The 19,747-nt window shown below is 42.5% G+C and overlaps 2 protein-coding genes across 2 annotated transcripts in view; one reads left to right on the forward strand and one right to left on the reverse strand.

Annotated features, from left to right (window-relative positions):
- Positions 1–49: 49 nt before the first annotated feature.
- Positions 50–14,455, reverse strand: CSUI_001185 (uncharacterized protein). The gene is made up of 9 exons (XM_068061391.1): positions 12,216–14,455; positions 10,911–11,590; positions 9,928–10,416; positions 8,887–9,531; positions 5,189–8,308; positions 3,912–4,048; positions 2,878–2,981; positions 584–642; positions 50–268 (listed from the first exon to the last, which is right to left on the reverse strand). The coding sequence occupies exon 1, from the start codon at positions 12,746–12,748 to the stop codon at positions 12,284–12,286; it is 465 nt and encodes a 154-aa protein (XP_067926632.1). The 5' UTR covers positions 12,749–14,455; the 3' UTR covers positions 50–268; positions 584–642; positions 2,878–2,981; positions 3,912–4,048; positions 5,189–8,308; positions 8,887–9,531; positions 9,928–10,416; positions 10,911–11,590; positions 12,216–12,283.
- Positions 14,456–15,032: 577 nt separating this feature from the next.
- CSUI_001186 (group 1 family protein) overlaps positions 15,033–19,747 on the forward strand; it is a 13,294-nt gene continuing 8,579 nt past the window's right edge. The window contains exons 1-4 of the mRNA XM_068061392.1: positions 15,033–16,579; positions 17,499–17,615; positions 18,534–18,610; positions 19,553–19,706. Of these exons, the coding sequence (XP_067926633.1) occupies positions 16,063–16,579; positions 17,499–17,615; positions 18,534–18,610; positions 19,553–19,706 (865 nt within the window). The 5' untranslated portion in view covers positions 15,033–16,062. The remainder of the gene's footprint in view (positions 16,580–17,498; positions 17,616–18,533; positions 18,611–19,552; positions 19,707–19,747) is intronic.

The raw sequence follows: 19,747 nt of genomic DNA on the forward strand, positions 1-19,747 counted from the left end.
AATCTATCTCCTTCTCTCTCTCTGAAATCCCATTGAGTTTGGATACCTGCTTGAAGATGTAGATGAGCTCTTTGATCTGTTTACTAATAGGCACATTGGAGACAGAGACGGCAGAGGAGACAGATGAAGCAGCTGAAGAATCATCGGTCGTCCATGAAGAAGAAGATATCGAACGGCCCCCACAGAGACGCGCCCCTCCTTCGCCGTCTCCTTCTTCCCCGGCGAACTTGAGACAGCAGGCTTCTTGCCTTGCTCGATAATGCGCTTCCTGAAGAAGATTGAGAGAGAAGAAGAGANNAAGCAAAGAGAAAGAAAAAGAGACAGAAAGACCAGCTGAGACACACAGGCATAATGGCCGTCTTCTTCTCTTCTTTCACAAGGCTATATATACATATATATCTATGTATATGTATATATACACTGTCGAAATGGAGATTTGGACCAAGATACATACAGAGATAGAGAGAGGGTTTGGCAATACAGAAAGAAAGATGTGTACACTTGTATATACATGTAGAGGGAGAGTAAGTGAAGGAAGAAAGAAAGAAAAGAAACACCGGGGTGATAGAGGTAGATAAGGTACTTCAGAGAATAGATTAAGAAGGAGGACAAGGAGAGGCGCTTCTGGGCTCGACATAAGATCTAAGAGACAAAAGAGAAGCGAAGAGAAGCAGAAGCAGGAGGAGGATAATGCCTAGGACTGAAGAGAAAGGAAAGACTCGAAATAAAAAGTTGATAGAAGAGGAAAAAGAGAAATAGGGACAGCCTTATGGGTCTAGAGACACATGCATACAAGGATGAAGAAAGAAGGGATGGAGGAGAAGACGTACAGATTAGTCTTCCTAAAGAGAGACAGAAGAAGAACTGCACGTACACCTGAGCCAGCCTCTTCATACGTCATCTAATGTGTTCCTCCTCTATACAACAGTCACACTGCTAAACACACCTACATACATATATATCTATATCTCTACATATGTGTATGTAGAGCTACACGCCAGGATGTATATGTGAAGAAGAGGAAGATGATCGAGTGTCTCATAGACATCTTGAAATCTTCTTGTGTGGAGATTCCAAGAGAAAGAACAAATGAAAGAAAAGAGAGAGGCGAAAGAAAACAAGAAAGAAAGTTTCTTCATCGTTGTCATGAAGGAGAGGAGGAAGCAAACCTGAAAGAGAGACTGAAGTCGAGCGTTCCCCCAAATGTCTGTCAATTCGCCCAGAATACGTGGAACTATACACATACACATAGGATACACATACATACATATACATACATTGACATACATATACATACATTGACTTACATACATAGACATACATACACAGATACATATACATACATAGACATACATACACACACACGAGTACATACATACACAGACATACACATACACAGACATACATAGACATACATACATACACATACAGACATACATGCATAGAAGACACACATATATTCATACATGCATATATACCGTAGATATCCAGATATACATGCCTACACATACATACATACACATACATCACATCTTTCGTACACACATATTGAGACCTACCTACATAGACATACATACACACACACGAGTACATACATACACAGACATATGTACATACATTCCTACATACGCAGACACACATAAACGCATAGGCATAGATACATACATACGCACGCGTCCCTTTATACATACGCATAGATACATAACCGCAAATATATGGAGATACACAGACACATGTAGACATACATACACAGACATGCACACATAGACAAACACAGACAGACATACATACGTATTCATACACGCGAGTAGACATATATATTCATACATAGATACATACATAGACATAGACATACATATACATACATAGATACATATATCTGTACTGATACATACATCCCTATACATAGATACATACATAGACATAGATGCATGGATATTCATGCATAGATCCAAGATCGTAAAGCATTAGTAGATAGACACAAATTCATACATAGACATACACAGAGAAAGAAGAAGAAGATCAACAGGGGAAAGAAGAGAAAGTAGTAAAACAGGGACAGCAAGAAGACAAAAAGCAAGAGGAAGAGGAACAAGAGAAAAGAAGAAGAAGAAGAGATAAGAAAATGATGTGATCTGAAAAGAGAGAGAGAGGATTCTTCCCTCTCCTCTATCATCCAGAGGAAAAGCCGAGATGCGCCATATCACTCATATGCTCTGTTAGGAATACAGGCCCTTTAACATGTGTTGCCACCACGATAGTTAAGGTATCTTGGATAGAGAAATACAAGATAGGCAGATACATAGAAAGATCACTCGAGAGATAGATGCATACATATATACAGATATGGAGGCATTTAGATACACGTCCAACTATATACATCTCCCTCTCTATGTATCTATGTAGAGAGAGAGAGAGAGAAAGACAGAGGGAGAGAGAGCTATCTATGGATGAGATGCCTTGTATGTATCGAGAGCTCTGATCGATGTATACGCGGGCTCTACTCATTCCTGTATCAGAGCGAGAACGAGAGAGAGAGAAGAACGACGATAGCCTCTCTCTCTCTCTCTCTTCTGTGGTTTTCTTTATGACATCCACCTCGAAAGAAAGAGAAGACAAAGACGAAGAAGCGCAAGAAGAAAGAAAAACCATAGAGAGACAAAAAAGATGAAAGAAAGCCCTCTTTCTCATGCAACTTCTGAAGTGTATTATCGATCCCTAGAATCGACAAACATAGACCACAGAAGGAAAGACAAAGAGAGAAGAAGACCTCTCTCTTCTAACTCCTACGACTGACTCTTCCATCGACATGCCCTCTCTCTCTCTCTCTTCTCCCGCCTTCTCTTCCTCTTCTCTCTGCTTTCTTTCTTTCTTTACCTGCAACGACCATACAGAAAGTGACGTTGATAGGCAAATGCCAGCGTGCAATGCGAACGCTGAGAGGCGCGGGATCTTCTCTCCTTGACAATATAAACACGTCCCTATACCACCACCAAAGAGAAGAGAAGAGAAGGGAAATGACAACAGACCGAGATAGATAGATCGACACAGATAAGAAAGAAAGAGAGAGAGATGCCGAGAGAGAGACAGATATGTAGCTATCAAAAAATAAACAGAGATGGATAGAGAGACACCTACATAGTAGGGGAGTCAGCAGCTATAGAGGAGAGACAGAACCATACACATCCAAGGGGTCTTTCTTAACACTCCGGTTGATATCAAACGAGAGTCCTATATATATTTGATACATTTCATTTACCTATCTCTTCCACGTAGAGACACAGACCGTTCTTATCTATTCCTCCCCCTTCGCTTCGTTGAAAAGGAGACTCAAGAGAAAAAGACAGAGAGAAGGAGACAAGCCACAAGAAAACCAGCTGTATATACAGGAGATTCATCGTGTCATATAAGTATGCCTTCATACAGATATATAGATGGAGGAGACGCTTGAAGTGAGAGAAAGGCTTTTGTGTAGGTGAGAAGGGGGCTGTGAAAGGAGTTCGAAAAGCGGTCCATACAGATCTAACAAGCATAGCCGCGTGACGTGCAACCCAATAGCATGCCGCGCATACACAGATATACATCTACAGGGATAGGTGTATAGAGATAGACAAATGTCTATGTGAAGATACATGTACATATCTACATATACAGGACTTGAAATACATCGAGAGCTCAAGGACAGAGAGAGAAGAAACGAAGACGACGCCTCGGTAGACTAGCACTATGTCTGTCTCTCCATGAGTAGACGTCCGGAATGGAGGTGCGACTGTATGGTTGGTACAAACAAAGCAGCCATACGGCATATACGACGGGACCTAGAAGGGTACGTGTAGATAAAAGTAGTGGCGCCCGTCGTATGTATGAGCAATAATATGAATATGCCTGTCTGTGTGTTTAGACTTCCTTACCAGAGTATAACGAAGAATACAGAGATGGAGCACGTGATAAACCAGACAATTGCAAGCCTGCGACTAACAAGATCAGCCGCCTCGAAGAAAGGAATCTTCATTCGACTTCGGCTTGACGAAGAAATCGTTGAAGAGTGCTACAGAAAGCACAAAGTCGATCAAAAAAGGCAAAAGAAGAAGAAAGAGACAAACACATCTCCATATATCTCTATATATCTATCTAGGTCTATACAGCATATCCCCCTCCCTACATATCTGTTTCTCTTCTATGATACAGCCACAGGTGAGAAACGACGGTGATTCGGATCAGCCTTAGGATACACGAGGAACTCTTTGCGGATAGAAGGCAAGGAACAGAAAGACGGGATTAGATGAAAGGCGAAGAGACATCTCCATTGTCGAAGATTCTTTCTTAGGCTGTAGGAAAGATTGGCTCTTTCTTTCTCTCTCTCTCTGTCTATTTGTAACGGCGTTCTCTTGTCTGCTGAGAGTTGTATAGAAGAGTCATGCATGCACCCCCCCCCATGATGCGGCTGCGTGGGGCCTGCTTAAGGCCTTCTCTCTCACTCGATCAAGCCAGAGAGAGGGTAGACACGTAAGCCTAACTAACTGTAGATCACTCATTAACTATGATCCATATACACACATACATACACATCCACACAGAGGCACACACAGACATACATAGATACATGGACATCATACATAGACATACATAGATACATAGACATCATACATAGACATACATAGATACATAGACATCATACATAGACATACATAGACATCATACATAGACATACATAGCTACATAGACATCATACATAGACATACATAGATACATAGACATCATACATAGACATACATAGATACATAGACATGATACATAGAGATAGATACACAAATCCGTCATAGACATAGAGGCGCATACACATCTGTTACAGACGGTTGACAGTTCAGCATGCGTCGCACAGGTTCATCACGTTGCTCGCAAATTCACTCTCTTCTCTTCTTCTTCTCCTCTCTTCTTCTTCTTTCTCACAGTAGGATAAAAAAGATGAGAGGCGAATGACAAGAAGGAGAAGTGAAAAAGCAGAACAGACAGGCCCTTGACTCTTCTCCACCTCCCTTACCTATAGGACGTATACATCTCTATATACAGATATGCTATACTTTGGTGTCTGTCTCATTTTTCTTTCTTTCTTTCTTTCTTTCTTTCTTTCTTTCTTTCTTTCTTCTTCTCGTTTTGTGGATATGGATATCTCTCTCTGCTTGGATACCTGTAGGAATCTCCGTAGTGTCTCAACACAAGAGGTTCTTAAGGCAATGAAAAAGCCGATCGATAAATTCGCAGGTGAGGCGCCTACTACTACTCTTTCTTTTCTTCTTCTTTCTTCTTCCTCTTCTTCCTCTCCCCCTTCTTCTTCTTCTTCATCTTCGGTTATGAATGTCATCCAGTCACTCTCGTTCATCTCCTTTTCAACACCTACTTCTTCTTCTTCTCCCCCATCTTCTTCTTCTTCTCCTGTTGAAGAGAGAAGTGAGAAGTCTTTGCTTGTCTGCTTTTTCTCCCTAGGTGTATTGTGTAGACGAAAGCCCGTTTGACTCCTCTTCTTTTCATAGATGAGGTGCCTTCTTCTCTCCTTTCTAAAATCTCCAAGACAGTTGCTATCCTCTCGCATCACGATCTTCTCTTTCTTCTTCTTATTCTTCTTAGCATAGGGGAGCTTATCATTCTTATCTTCTTCGTCTTCGTGATCTTCATGATCCACGTAGGCATCTTTTCTTTTCTTCTTTTTCTTCTTTTTCTTCTCCTCTTCCTCCCCGTCCGCCTCGTGTTTTACTTTGATTTTTTCTCTCTTTCTATCGAGTGTCACTTCATCTTCTTCTTCTTCCTTCCTATCCTCTGTCTTGTTCTTTCTCTTCTTCTTCTTCGCTTTCAGCTCTGCAACGGCAGAGTACCGAGAGAAAGAAGGAGAAGAGGCAAGCGGTTCTGCTCTTTTTTCTCTTCTTCTGCCTTTCTTCGTCTTATCCTTCTCGGGTCTTTTCTTCTTAGATCCATTCCCTTCACCTAGAGCTCTCTCTCCTCTCTGCGGCGGATGTCTACAAGAAGGACGGAGAAGGAGCGAATCGGAGTAACTTCTACGGAGAGAGTAAAGTGAAGAAGACAAGGAGCTTGCGGTAGTAAGAGGAACTACAGAAAGGTCTGGATGCATACGACTTTGGCGAAGATGACGAGGAAGAAAAGGAAGATCTTTTCCACTCTCTCCATTCTCAAAACTCTTCTTATTCTTCTCAATCTGCGGTATAGAAACAGTCTGCGATAAAAAGGTCGATTTCTCTGTGATCAAAGGCGAAGGACAAGGAAGAGAAGAAATCCCCAGGCTTGTCTCTGGACGAGCATGCGATCCTTCTTCTCGCGAAGATGAAGAAAAGACAGTCTTATAAGGAGGCCTCTGCGTTCTGCTTCTTCCACGACCTTCGTTCTCACTTCTTTCTCTCCTTCTTCTTCTTCTCTTCTCAAAATCGATCATATGCCCTCCGGCCTCATCTCCTCTGTCCCTTTCTTCTTCTTCCTGCTCCTCTGTCTCATATTGTTCTCCCCGTCGTTGTCTCTCACTTCGATGCATGCCTTTGACGTGATGCGTTCGTCTTGCAGGGTCATCTTCATCATCTTTGAACGTCACTCTACTTCTCTTCTCTCTTTCTTCCTCTTGGGGTGTATATACACCTGAATGAAGTGGGGTCGTGGTATCTTCGTCTCTCTTCTTCTCTTTCTTTCCCTCGGGTTCAGAAGATGAAGAAAAGATCGTTTTCAAAGAAGACCGAGGAGCAAGAGAGTGACGGGAGTTGACATGCGACCTTGAATGGAGAAGAAGAGCCCCACCGCGAGGAGAAGAGACAGGATCAACATGAGAAGCAAAAGGAGAAGAAGGAAGATGAAAAAGACGATGGGGATGATGACCCTTCCCGGGTAAAGAAATCTTTTCCTCATGAAATTTTCCACATCCGTCAAGATCACGATCATGAGGAGCAGCAGGAGAGAGCGAAGAAGAAAGACGACGAGACCGACGGGGAGAAGAAGGAGAAGAATAGCACTGCAATGGATTGGATGACGTGTTTTTTGTCTCCGGAGAAACCTGCGAGTGAGAAAGTCCTCTGTTTGAACGAGAAGGAGAAGGATGTGAAGAGGGTGAAAAAGAAGTAGAAGAAGAAGAGAAAGAACGTAGAGGAGTTGTCGTTGAGATATGACGATGGGTAGGAAGGAAAGAAATGATAGAACGTGTCCCGGAGGTTAGACCTCGAGGTGGTCGTTGCCTCTTTCTTCTTCTTCTTAGTCGGAAAGAAGGGTCCCTCTCGTGTGAAGAAGATGGGAGAGAGTTATGCCGATGTAGAAAGATGAGATCTCTTGTCCTTCTCGGTCTTCTCTTCTTCGTAAAACCGTTAGGATGGCTCTCGCACGAAACAACACCGTTACAAGACATCTCATGAATTGTCTTCTTCTTCTTCTTCCTCCTCTCCCCCTCCTCTTGCTCTGCCTTATCTTCCTCATGCTCCTTATCGTCGCTTTCTCTTCTTCTTCTTTTCATTCTATCTTCGCTGGATCTCTTTCTTCGTCGTTTTCTTGACGATGAAGGGTAAGAAGAAGAGGAAGAAGGAAAGAAGACCTCCTTCGACCGATAAATGAAACCAAATGCAGGACATAAAACAAGTCGAGGATCAGAAGGAGAACAAGGAGAGGGAGCTTCTCCACGGGCTGTATGTACACCTGACTTTGTTTTCATTTCCTGAGAAGGCGATGAAGGAGGAGGTACCAAGCCCATAGAAGGAGATGGAGATGAATCTTGTCGGAGCGATGTTTTACTTGGACGTAGTGAAGGTAAACCCTTTGATCCATAGACAATGTCTTCTTCTCGTTTTTCTCTTTCTCCTCCTCTTTCTCCTCCTCCTAGTGGTTTCACTTCTCTTTCTTTCTCTCCTCTTTCTCTTCTGTCTTTCGCCTGCTTTTCATTAAGTCCTCGTGTGGAATGAGAAGCGAGAGAAACAGCCTGACCAGCAGAAGAAGATGAAGAAGATGGAGAGGCCTCCTTCTTACTCTTGATGCAAATCGCACCTCTATGGGGGCTAGCCATAGTACGCGTAGAGGCAAGAGCCGCTCTGCCAATAGAGGGAGCGTCAGAGACTTGGAGCGATGCGCAAGAGACGGGAGCTTTACTGAGAGATGAAGAGAGACAGGCGTCTTGTTCCCCTGTTAAGAGAGACGTTGACACGCCACCGGTCGTTGATGCGAGGGAAGAGGAAGAAGGAGGTTGAGAAAGAAGAAGTCGAGGATACACACGTATGGAATCGCATGGAAAGAGATCTCCAGATCTTAACTTGAAGATGTCTCCCGCGGCAACCTAAGAGAAAAAGAAGAAAAGAAAGACAAGATGAGAAAGGGGAAGACGAAAGGTCGTAGAAATTCAGTAGAGAGGAGTAGAGATACGTAGGAGAAAGTAGAGATGACTACACAGGCAGTTTAATATGGAAGGAGATCATTTCGTATGCCTACGTTTATACATGTATACACACTCATACATACATACATAGAGAGAGAAACAGAGAGAGAGAAAGAGAGAGAGGAGACATTGATTTGCAGTGGAGATCCAGATTAGTGGAGGTCTGTGGATAGACGAGAGGGAGACGAACAGAAAGAAGAGGGCGAGCTGTGAGAATGAGGAATCTATCTCTGTCTTTTTCTTCTTCTTCTCTCCCTCTCTTTTGATGTGATAGCATCTATGCACCGAGAGATAGAAAGAATGAGAGAGAGGTCTTCGCTTTTTCCACCTAGGCTTCCGTACATGATATCTACATACATAAGCGCTATATACATAGAGATCACCCATACACATACAGAGAGATGGAGAGAGAGGGGAAAAGATAGCTAGAGGACAAGAAAAGATCTCGTTTCTTCCTTTTTGGTCGAAGCACTACGTACCATATTGCGTGGAACTCTTATCCACTGGGAATCTCGGAGAACGGAGACAAGTGAGGCGGCAGGTAACAAAGAACCTCCTGTAGAATCTTCTTCAGACAAGAAATCGCCAGGTGTACATACACCACTGAGTGGTTGAGGTGTCCTCGAGGTTGACCCATGGAGATTTCGGGAAACCGTCGGAGAGAAAGGATTCTTCTCTCCTCTCATGTCTCTTCCGCCAGTCATCTTGTCTTTCGAAGAAGGAAAGAAGAAGCGACTGTCGAGCTCGTCTGTAGAAAGCTTCTCAAGCATCTTAAACATTTGGTCATCCGAGAGAGATGTATAGTCAACCTCTTCAAACAAAGCATGAAGAGGGAAAGAAGAAGACGGCAGGGCTACTCCTCTACCTCCGTTTCTTGTTTCACGAAGAGGAGGAGATGAAGAAGATAAATTGAACGGCTCGTGACTCTTCACAGGATGAAGAGAAGAAGAGGAGATAGGCTTAGGCGCATCACGAACCTGAGTAGGATGATGGTCATGATATGAAGAAGAGGAGACAGGAGGGACAGGAGACGGCGAGAGATGGAGAAGGTTTGTCTCCTCACAAAAACCTGTCTGAGATTTGAGCTGATCGAGGGCTTCTTTCAATTTAGAGACCGCTCGCAGCTACAAGTGAATTAAGCAAACACAAAGACAAAGAGAGACAGAAAGAAGAGAAACAGACGCACAACAATGAAAAGAGAATAATGGATCAGACACGGAGGCCTATCTATCTTCCTATCTACCTAGCTATCTATCTGTCTTGAATCTATCTTCATCTATCTATTTTTATCTTTGATTGATCTCTCTATCTATATGCCCCTGTCTCTCTCCTTATCTCCCCCCACCCGCATACCTCCATCGGCAACACTATTTCTATCCATCTCGATGTCTCTATGTCCTACATATACACACCTTTTTCTTTTCTTTCTTTCTAACTCTTTCTTTCTTTCTTCCCATTCATCTTCCTTATTCTCATGTGGAGACTTCGCGAAGAACTAAGGGAGAAGCTTGCGGCCTTACGTGCTCGATAGTCCTGCTCCTGTGTGAGAGACAGGAAGCGAGAAGAATGAAAGGTAAGAAGAAGAGAACTTGAACTGCCAGAGCCGCCGCGCTGGAATGCTGATGGAGAAAGATACAACACACGATCATCGCAAAGGAAGCGAGCAGAGCTATCCCAGCTATTCCTGTCTCCACAGAAAGAAGATAAGAAGATAAAAAAGCCTTCAACGCTTCACAACGCCTTAACAACGGAGAAGAACTACATGAAGAAGAAGAAAAGAAGCGAAACCTAGGAAAGAAAGAACCTTGTCCTTCTTCTTCCTTCTCGTTGGACTTGCTATTCTTCTTCTTCTTCCTCGACTTCTCTTGTGAAGAGAGAATCTTATCTCGAGAGATCTGCTTCTTAAGCGTAGGCGACGAACTCCCTAGGACATCTACAGGCCGAGGCGCCCCTCCTCGCCCTGAGCCGAAGCCTCTTCCTCCTTCTCCGCGGAATTCGTTGACTAACTCCTTCAAAGAAAGAAAAGAAAAGAAAGAAAAGAAAAGTGAGGAGAGATATGGGGAAACAAAGACACTATACAGATGAAAGAAAAGACAACGACTAATTTTTGTGACAGAAGACATTCTTCTATGCACCCGTCTATGTATCCATATATATACATGAATATACACGTAGACATATATCTATGGGGGCACGTATCCATAGCTCGAAAAGAGTCTATCTATCTATCTATCTACCGGATTTGTATATAGGTACACCACACTAAATGTAGCTTCGCTATCTTCTTTCTTTCTCTCTCTCTCTCTCTCTCTCCCTCCAGCACTGTCTGTCTCCCTAGTACGGAGAGAGAGTTACATCGGCCTCCTATGTGCATGAGTACTACGGGTGTATGCATGCATTGTTACGTGTATGTATGTTTAGGGCTAGGTATAGATATAGACACATATAGATATATATGTTCAGGTATGATGCCTGTGTGGTGCATGCGTCTGAGAGATCCTACCTCTAGGGCGTCTATAATTCTCTTTGTAGCGGTATAGGTAGACAACCCATCAAAATTATGAAGGAAATGAAGAGGTCGCGAAGAAGAAGAAGATGCAGAACCTTTCTTCTCTCGTTGCAATGAAGAAGGAGCAGGCCGTCTTGTTATACAGGACAATGGATACATCGAAGTCTTCTTCACTTCTCTTATCTTCTTCTTCTCTTCTTCTTCTTCTTCCCTTCTTCCCCGACTTCTTTTTCTTGGTGACTGTTCTTTCATCTCTCTTTCTCTCCCTTCATCCTTTCTACAACTCGAAGGCCTTGTTCCTGTCATCTCTTCTCTTTCTTTCTCTCTTTCATTTTTCTCCCTACGAGAAAGACTAGGAAGAGATTTCTTCTCTCTTCCATCTTCTCCTCTTGCGTTCTTCTGAGGAGGTGCTTTGAGAGAAGACATGCGAGGAGCTTCACTTCGTGTTGTTTGATACATGTGATGCGAAGGAGTCTGAAAGAAGGAGAAGAAGTCTCTTTTTTCTAACCGGGGATTGAAAAGCTCCTCTTCATCCTTTATATCCAGTCGCGAAAGAGAGACAGGTGTCTCCATCTCCATCGATGCTCTTTCCTGCTGCAGCTCAGTTCGATGCTGTCCCTTCGGGGAGGAGAACGAAGAGTTGGATGAAGAGACATAGCCATTTTCCTTCATCTCTACGTAGACATACAACATGCAGAGAGACATATACATATGTACATGGCCTTACATACGTAGACATACAGACATACGCAGCCTTACATACATACGGATACAGACATCATACGTACACGTATATACATACACCTACATATACATACACATATATATACATATTCATACATAGACATATACATACATAGACACACATATACATGCAGACCTCTTCCTACATACATACATGTACATAGCTACATCCACATACGTACACTTACCTATACACATCTCCATACATACACAGATATGTAGACTCGTAGGTGTCCCATACATACTTGGTAGAAGATATTCACAGAGCTACTTAGGAGACAGTGAAAGACATAAGAAACATCCGAAGAGAAGGAAGCGAGGCAGTGTATGTACACCTCAATGATCTAAGAGACGAAAAGAAAAAGAAGCTCATGTCGGGAGCATTCCTTTCATCTTCACACCCTCTACAACAGACGAGTAAGGCAAACTTCTTCGAGAAAAGACAACGGAGAGAAGAAGAAGAAGAAAAAAGAAGATGCAATATATGGAGACAAGAAACAGAAGCTCCTTCCTTTAAATCACCCGTGAACCATCCCTGCGCCTCTTCTTACCTACCTCTCTTACATCAAATGCGTATAGTGTTTCGAAGAATTTTCTTCATTTCTTTAGAGTTCTTCTTCTCTCTATTGACGAAGAGAGAAAAAGCAAAAGATAGGAAAGAGGAGAGAGGAAGATGCGGAGAACATCTGCAAAGGATGCAAAGGAGTGACTCTTGAAGAGCCACACGCCGACAGACAGAGAGTGCGCTGAATTAAAGAGCTATCTTCAGTCACTGCGACGAAAAGTTGAGAAAGGGGGAGAAGAAGAAGAAACAGAAAGAGCGAAGAAAAAGAAAAGAAGATGCAGTGAAGAAGAAGGAGAGGAAAAAGACTGCGGCGGAAAGACCCGAAGGAAACAAAGAAGAAGCAAAGAGACAAAAGGAAGGGTAAAGAGAAAGAAAGATGAAGATGACTGAAGAAGATCAAGCAATAGAGAAGAGAAACGCAGAGAGATAATGATGAGGCAGAGAGAAAAGGGAGACGCGGAGGTGTATATACACCTGAACTGATGGAGGAGACTTGTTTCTGAAAAGACAGGAACACATACATCTCCCGGAGTACATCTGTATGGGCTCTTCTTCCTTCTTCGAAAAAGATAGAAGTTCACAAGAAATACGGTTTCTTCCTTTTCTGCAGGGGAGTGTCGACGAAGACAGAAGAGCTGATCTCCTACCCAAAAGAAACAACGGAAAGGATTCTATAGACGCGAGGTGTAGATACACTCGGAAGTGTGAGAAAGGGGTGAAAAACAGTTGGTAGGAATGCAGGTGTATGTACATCCGAGAAATGAAACCGAAATGGAGGTTGTTTTATCCTTCCTTGGACAAAAGACTAGAAGAGAAGAAAAGAAGGTAAACAAAGAGAGAGTTAGAAAGCGTCTAGAGAGATGTATGATAGAGCATCCTCAGCTCTCTTCATATGCAGAAGACAGAGGTACATAGAAGAGAAGTGAAAAAGAGAAAGAAGATAGCGGCACGTCTTTCTCTGTCTCTCTGTCAAGAAGAAGAGGAAGAGACATTCTTCAACTTCTCTGAGCTAGCACATTCTTTCCTTCGTCTCCTCTCTCGCCTTTTCTCTTGGATCGAGCGAACAAAAGAAGAGAAAGTTTTCTCTAAAAGAACTTGATAAGAAGAAAAGATATGCGATCGCAAGGACTACGAAAGAGTCACGTGGCTTGTCAGTGCGGAAGCCCCACTGAAGAACGAAAGAAAGAAAACGGAAGGAAGGAAGAAGAGAGAAAGAAAAACACGTAGCTCTCTCTGTGGTCGATTTTCTCTCCTTCTTCTCAAAGAAAGGAAACAGAACGAGAGTGTCTATCCACATGGAGACAGAGAGATAGAAAGAGAACGATCAGTAGATAGAGACATAAAGGCAAATAGATGGATGCATAAAACTATCGATACATACAGATCAATAGATCGATACATACAGATCAATAGATCGATACATACAGATCAATAGATCGATACATACAGGTAAAACGATGGATAGCTTGGGAATCCAATACAAAGAGACAGATAGACGGAGAGACTCCGGGTAGAAAGGGAGAACGCACATGGGGGAGAAGACGATCTGCAGGAGAGAGAAGGAGAGAAAGGTCAAGAGGCAGAGAAAGAAGAAGATGAGACAGAAACGAAGAAAGACAGGAAGGAAGGCTCGGAAGGATATGAAGAAAGAGAGCGAAAGAAGGAGTGTATGGAAGAAAGGAACGAGAAAAAGGACAAGATTCCAGTCTCCTCCTAACAGGCTAAGATACATACGTGATCATGCTAGGGAAGTAGAGAAAAAGAAAGAAAGAGAAGCCGCAGAGACCCCATCTATCTCCTTAACGCTCTTCTCTCTTCTTGCTTTTCTGCGGGTGGATAGAGAAGAGAAAGGAGTATACATTAAGAGCGAAAAAGAGAGAAACTTGTACCAAGTAAAACCCTATTCAAGTAGTCTATGTAGGTCTTCCATTGCTTTCTTAGCTAGCTCTGTATTTCATGAAAAGAGAAGAGGTATTAATCTTGACAAGATAGATGTACATCAAACCAGATCTTTCTTTCTCTCGGTCTTTTTCTCTTTGTCGCTCTTCGCTCGTCAAGAATCCACAAAGAGAGGCATGGAAAAAGAAACACGTCATTCAATAGCTAGATAGCTAGGTAGAAAAGAGAAGAACATCGAGACACATCTCATCTCCACACGAAAGAAAAGACAAAAAAAAGACGCGATCGGAACAGATCGAAGGTTCCTCGACCGTTCGACTCAAAAGTGAAGAAGAGAAAGAAGAAATTAAGAGAAAAAGCTGCCTAGAGTTCATTCCACGCATGCGCATGCAATCCTGTAATAAAAGATGTGGTGTGTATACACTCGAGACTCGAGAGGCTAGCAGTTCCTGTCTCCAATCCTCTTTTCTCCCCCAAATCTTAGTGTGTCTCGATGCTAGCCACAAGATTCTCGAGACAGAAACAAGAGAAACAGGAAAAGAGATACAACGGACTGCAGAGAGAAAGCTTGATTGATCAGAGAAAGGGAGGTGAATGGAAAGTCATGAAGAAGAAGAAGAGACAGAGTCACTTCGTCTGTCTCCTTCTCCCCTTCCCTCTATCCTCTAGACAGAAGCAGTTGGAGAGGAGAGTGTTGCATGAGAGAAAGAAGGCGACGATGAGAAACCGAGACAGAGAGATAGATACATCTTCGAACAGAAGGAAGAGAGACAGAGAGAGAGAAAGAAAGAGAAAGAGAATCTATCTTCTGATCTTCTTCTCTTCCATCTGTAGAGATGATATTTATGTTGCATGTGTTTCCTTCTGTCTTTCTTCCCCGTCCGCTTGTCTTGCAACAGAAGAGAAATCTTCATTCACTTCTCTACCTTTCAACAGGAAGCATTCTAAGACACGTTCTTCTTCTTGTTCTCTTTTCTTCTTCTTCTTTTCCTCTTTTTATTCCTTCTCCGTTTGCTTACATCTTCTTCTTCATCTCTTTTTCTTTCTTTCTTTCTCTCTCTTTGTTTTCATACCTCCTACCTCCCTTCCCTCCTTTCCCACCTTATCTCCGCTATCTTGACTTCTCTTCTACTCTACCAAGCAACTCTTTTTTCTCTCACGCCTCTCTCTTCTTTCTCCTGTCTTTTTTATCTCTTTTCGTCTTTCCTCTTTCTCCATTCCGCCTCCTCCATATCTCTCTCTTTCCTTGTCTTGTTTTCTTAATCTTCCCTTCTGGATCTTCTTTCTTTCTTTCTTTCTTTCTTCTCCATTAATCAGTCGCCTTTTTTCTTCATGTCGTTCTCTTAGCGCGAGGTGCTCTAAGGACATTCGCAACACTATGGCTTCTCTCATACACAACCCCTGAAATATTCCCTCCTAAAAAAACCTTTCTCTTTCTCTTTCTTCTTTTCATCGATCGTTGTCAATTTTCTATCTCGTTTTCTCTTCTCCATCCACCCTTCTCATTGAAACAGTAGGAAAGGAAGAGTGAGAAAGAAAGAAAGAAAGGAAGAAGAAACAGAAAGAAAGAAAGATTCTTTCTCGACTGTAGGAGGCTCGCCTTCTCTCTCTCTGGTTACCCTGCCTCTCCAAGTCCTCCGCTTCTCTGAAAGGAAAATCGAAACCGTCTTCTCGTCCGTCTTTCTTTCCTTCTCTATCAGTTCATCCATCTCTCTTTAATCTATCTATCTATCTTTAATCTCTCCATCTTTGATCTGTCGGCTGTATGCATGTCTGTGTATAAAAGCATGCACAAAACTGACTCGAGGTGTGAGGAGACTTTTAGCTATTTTGTAGTGATTTAAAAGGACATCTTCTTCTTCTTTTCCTATCTCTCTTTTCTTCTTTCTCTTTCTTGCTGCAAGCCTTTCATCTCTAAAAGAGAAGAGAAGAGAGAAGATGAAAAGCTATCGAAGATCTTCTTCTCCTTCCTCACATGAACTCCAGGGAGGGGAGAATAAGAAAGAGAAGAAGAAGAGGGACAGTCCCTTACAGAGACGTACCTGTACTTTCGTGCATTTAGATCTAGGTATAGGCGGCGCAGAGAAGCTTATCATTCTCGCTGCTTTGGCCTTGAAGGGAGAAGAAGAAGAAAAGAGGAAAGAGATTAAGCATGAAGAAGAAGGTGTTTCATTTCTATGTAGTTCAAGGGGTTCAAGAGAGAGAAGAAGAAAAGAAGAAGAAGATGGAGATTGCAGAGGAGAGGCGAAGGGGAGGGAAGAGAGAAGAATTCTCTGGAACAAGGAAAGTCGATATGGTGCAAATAAAGAGATCTCGAGTGGCGGCAAAAAGACGGAGAAAGAAAGATTAGTTGGAACGAAAGATTTAAAGAAGAAGGAGGGAGGGCATGGCTATGATGTGGAAATTCTCACGACTCGCCATGACCCACGTCGATGCTTTCCCGCCACAATTGATGGTAAGGAAGAAACTCACTCATCTAACTTCTCGTCCTTTTTGTATCCTTTCATCTTCTTCTTTTTCTTCTCGCCTATTCGACACCTAAGCATTCTTCACTTCTTCTTCCCCTCTTTTTTCCGTTCTTCTTCTTGCTTTTCTTCTCTTCTCGCTCTCCCTTCATCTGTCTGCTCTGACCTCTTCTTCTTCTTTTGATCTGTTGCGGAGAGACAGAGCAGAGGTCGAGAAGACCAACTTTAAGTGTATTAGCCCTTCCATAAATATCGAGGTGATCGACACGCAAACCTTTCTCAGCTCTCTCTGTCTCTCAGCTCTTATCTCTCCCTCTCCATAACTCTCTCTCTATCACATAAATCATCTGTATCTATATCTGTCTACCTGTATGTACATATATGTAGATATACATACACGCGTATATGTGTACTATCGAGGTGCATGTACATAAGTCACTATACGTATATATAGACGAATGTCTGTAGATCACCCATGTGAGCTATATAAAAAGATAGATAGAGAGTAGAGACTGCCTGAGAAAGAAGAAGGAGAGAAAGACGAAGGAAAGAAAGAAGAAGGAGAGATAGAAGAAGAAGAGAAAGAAGAAGAAGAAACATCATATGGGGTAGTAGGGCGATTCAATCGAAAGGTCGCTAGTCTATTTCTCCACACTTCATAAGAAAGAGTTTAGATTCATAAATCTATTCTTCACATCTCACCTCGTTTTTCTCTCCTCACTTCTCTCTCTCTTTTTCTTTCAAGGCTTTTTCTCCTCTCCTCTTTTCTTCTTCATCTTCTCTCTTTCTCTCTATCTCTCTCTGTTTCTCTCTATGTCTCCCTCTTTCTCTCTCTATCTCTCTTCTTCCTCTCTCTGTCTGTCTTTCTCTCTTTCTCTTTCTTTCTCTTTCTTCTCTTTTGCATGACAGGAAGGTTGAGAGTGCGGGCGCTCGGCGGTTTCTTTCCGCTCCATCTTTGTGGTAAATTTACTGCCCTTCTCTCTCTCCTTCGCATGTTCTGGCTTTCTCTCTCATTTCTCTTCACAGGTAAAAGAGATACAGTTGCATGAAGACTCTCTCTCTCTTTCTCTCCGTATGTGTATGTAGAGACAGATCCCTCTTGTATGTCTACATGATAGGGGGAGAGATATGCGTCGAGAGACTAGTGGTATTCCTTAGCTGCGAAGATAGATGGTAGAGTGTCACTCTATACGTCTACGTACTATGTATCCTTTTAGATCCATGTACAGGCTCTTTATAGGTAGTAGATATGTAGGCATATAGCTTGCATGCGTATATCCTCAGTGAGAGGAGACGTGTCTATCATCTTCTCTAAGGAGACGGAGACATCCATCACTCACAAGATCGATCGATACTCCCGCACCCCCCCCTGAATTTCTACGCAGGCTCGCTCCCCTCTCTCTTGGTCTTTTCGCAGACAGTCTTCATGAGACACATCAGTGATCTATCTATCTATCTATCAATGTGTATATCCATCTCCTCGATAAGACATAATATATCTCTTCGTATACTTTCATACATATACAGATATATACGTGTATCTGTTCAGGTGTATGGATATGTGTATATACATGCAAAAGCATGGTCTTTACCTCTTCAGACTCCTCTCGGCTCTTTATACGCCTTGGCTCCGTAGTCTCTCCTCATTTTTCTCTTTTTCTCTCGTGCGTCTTCCTTTATGATATACTCTCTGATATATGTAATCTACATATATATATCTTCGTATACACAGAGTTCTACGTCATGTTAAGAAGAAGGTGGGATTTCCCTCCATCTGCCTCTGCACATGTCTATCGAAGACCATGATGTATATATAGGTGTATATACTGTCCGATTTGCATGCACAAAAGAATCTCCATTTGCATGCATGCATGCATGCATGCAAGTAAAGGTGGCTGTCTGTGCATGCACGCGCCTCGTGTGCGTCGATGTGTGGGAGATCAGGGAAGGGGAGACAGGATGTAATTTTCAATGATCAGGTCTCTGCAACTAACCCTCTTCTACGTCTCTTCTGTAACAAAGTAAGAAGTCAAGACAGAGAAATACATTCTATCGCTCTTTCTTTCTCCTCAGTTTTCTTCTTCTACTTCTCTTGTCCCAGATTGTCGTTACTTTGAGATTTCTGCATGCTCCCTGAGAGACATAGTTGCCTCCCCCGTCATCTTGATGGTCCCTTATCTATCTATCTATCTGTCGTTAATCTATCTTTAATCTATCTATCTTTAGTCTATCTATCTATCTATCTACCTATCTATACGTCCTGTAGGAGAAGATCGAGAAGAAGTTTCTGCATGTACGCAGACTTGTGAGGTAGCAAAGGCTATAATAGCTATGATGTGTATGGAGACGCTTATGGCTTACAGGCTCAGAAAAGACATGAAGATGGATAGGAAGATGGATAGATAGAAAGATACATATAGATAGAAAGATAGACATAGATAGAGAGATATCCATGGATAGATCGATTAGAGATAGATTCTAGACAGATGGCGACTTGAATAGACAAGAAACTCGTTCTGCAGTAGACACACGTATGTGTAAATAGTCCTAGACGTCCAAGGCAAGGTATTTCTCTCTTCTTCTCTCACTTTCTTGTCAAGACAGGTTCAAGACAGATAGATAGATAGATAGACGGGGACAGAATGAGGATAGACAGGTAGATACATGGATAGAAGATAAGCCGTTTCATAGATAGGTATCAAGACTTTAGGTTGACGCAGAAAGCTCTCGATCTCGCGCGAGCGCTTAGGCCCAGACAGAAGGCCGTTGGCTGGCATGTATCTATGACTGTACATGTTTATACATATATATCTACTTCTGTAGGTAGCGAGTTGCATGCAGATACCTATACACGAGATATACAGGAACGTAGGTATACACTTTATACACACATCTATATTCAAATCTGGAGAGAGAGGAAAGAATTTCTCTTCTCTGTCTGTTTGCTTGTCTGCTATGTTCAGCTTGTCTTCTACGCTCATTTTCCTGACTGCCTTTTAGCTGAGGGGAGAGGCAGTGTACATACACCTCAACCTAAACATCGTTCTAACGGCTTTCTCCGCATCCTTCAGTATCTCTATAGAAGCCTCATGGACTGGATAGAAAAAAGCACTACACGTAAGCAATGAAATTTCCCTTCTTCTTTTCTCTTCTGTTTT

The sequence above is a fragment of the Cystoisospora suis genome, assembly GCF_002600585.1.
Source record: "Cystoisospora suis strain Wien I chromosome Unknown contig_474, whole genome shotgun sequence".
Classification (NCBI taxonomy): Eukaryota; Apicomplexa; class Conoidasida; order Eucoccidiorida; family Sarcocystidae; genus Cystoisospora; species Cystoisospora suis.

Excerpts from the sequence above, each read along its gene's own strand:
- CSUI_001185 (XM_068061391.1), bottom strand. The coding sequence starts at position 12,748 with ATGTATGTGTTCCTGTCTTTTCAGAAACAAGTCTCCTCCATCAGTTCA.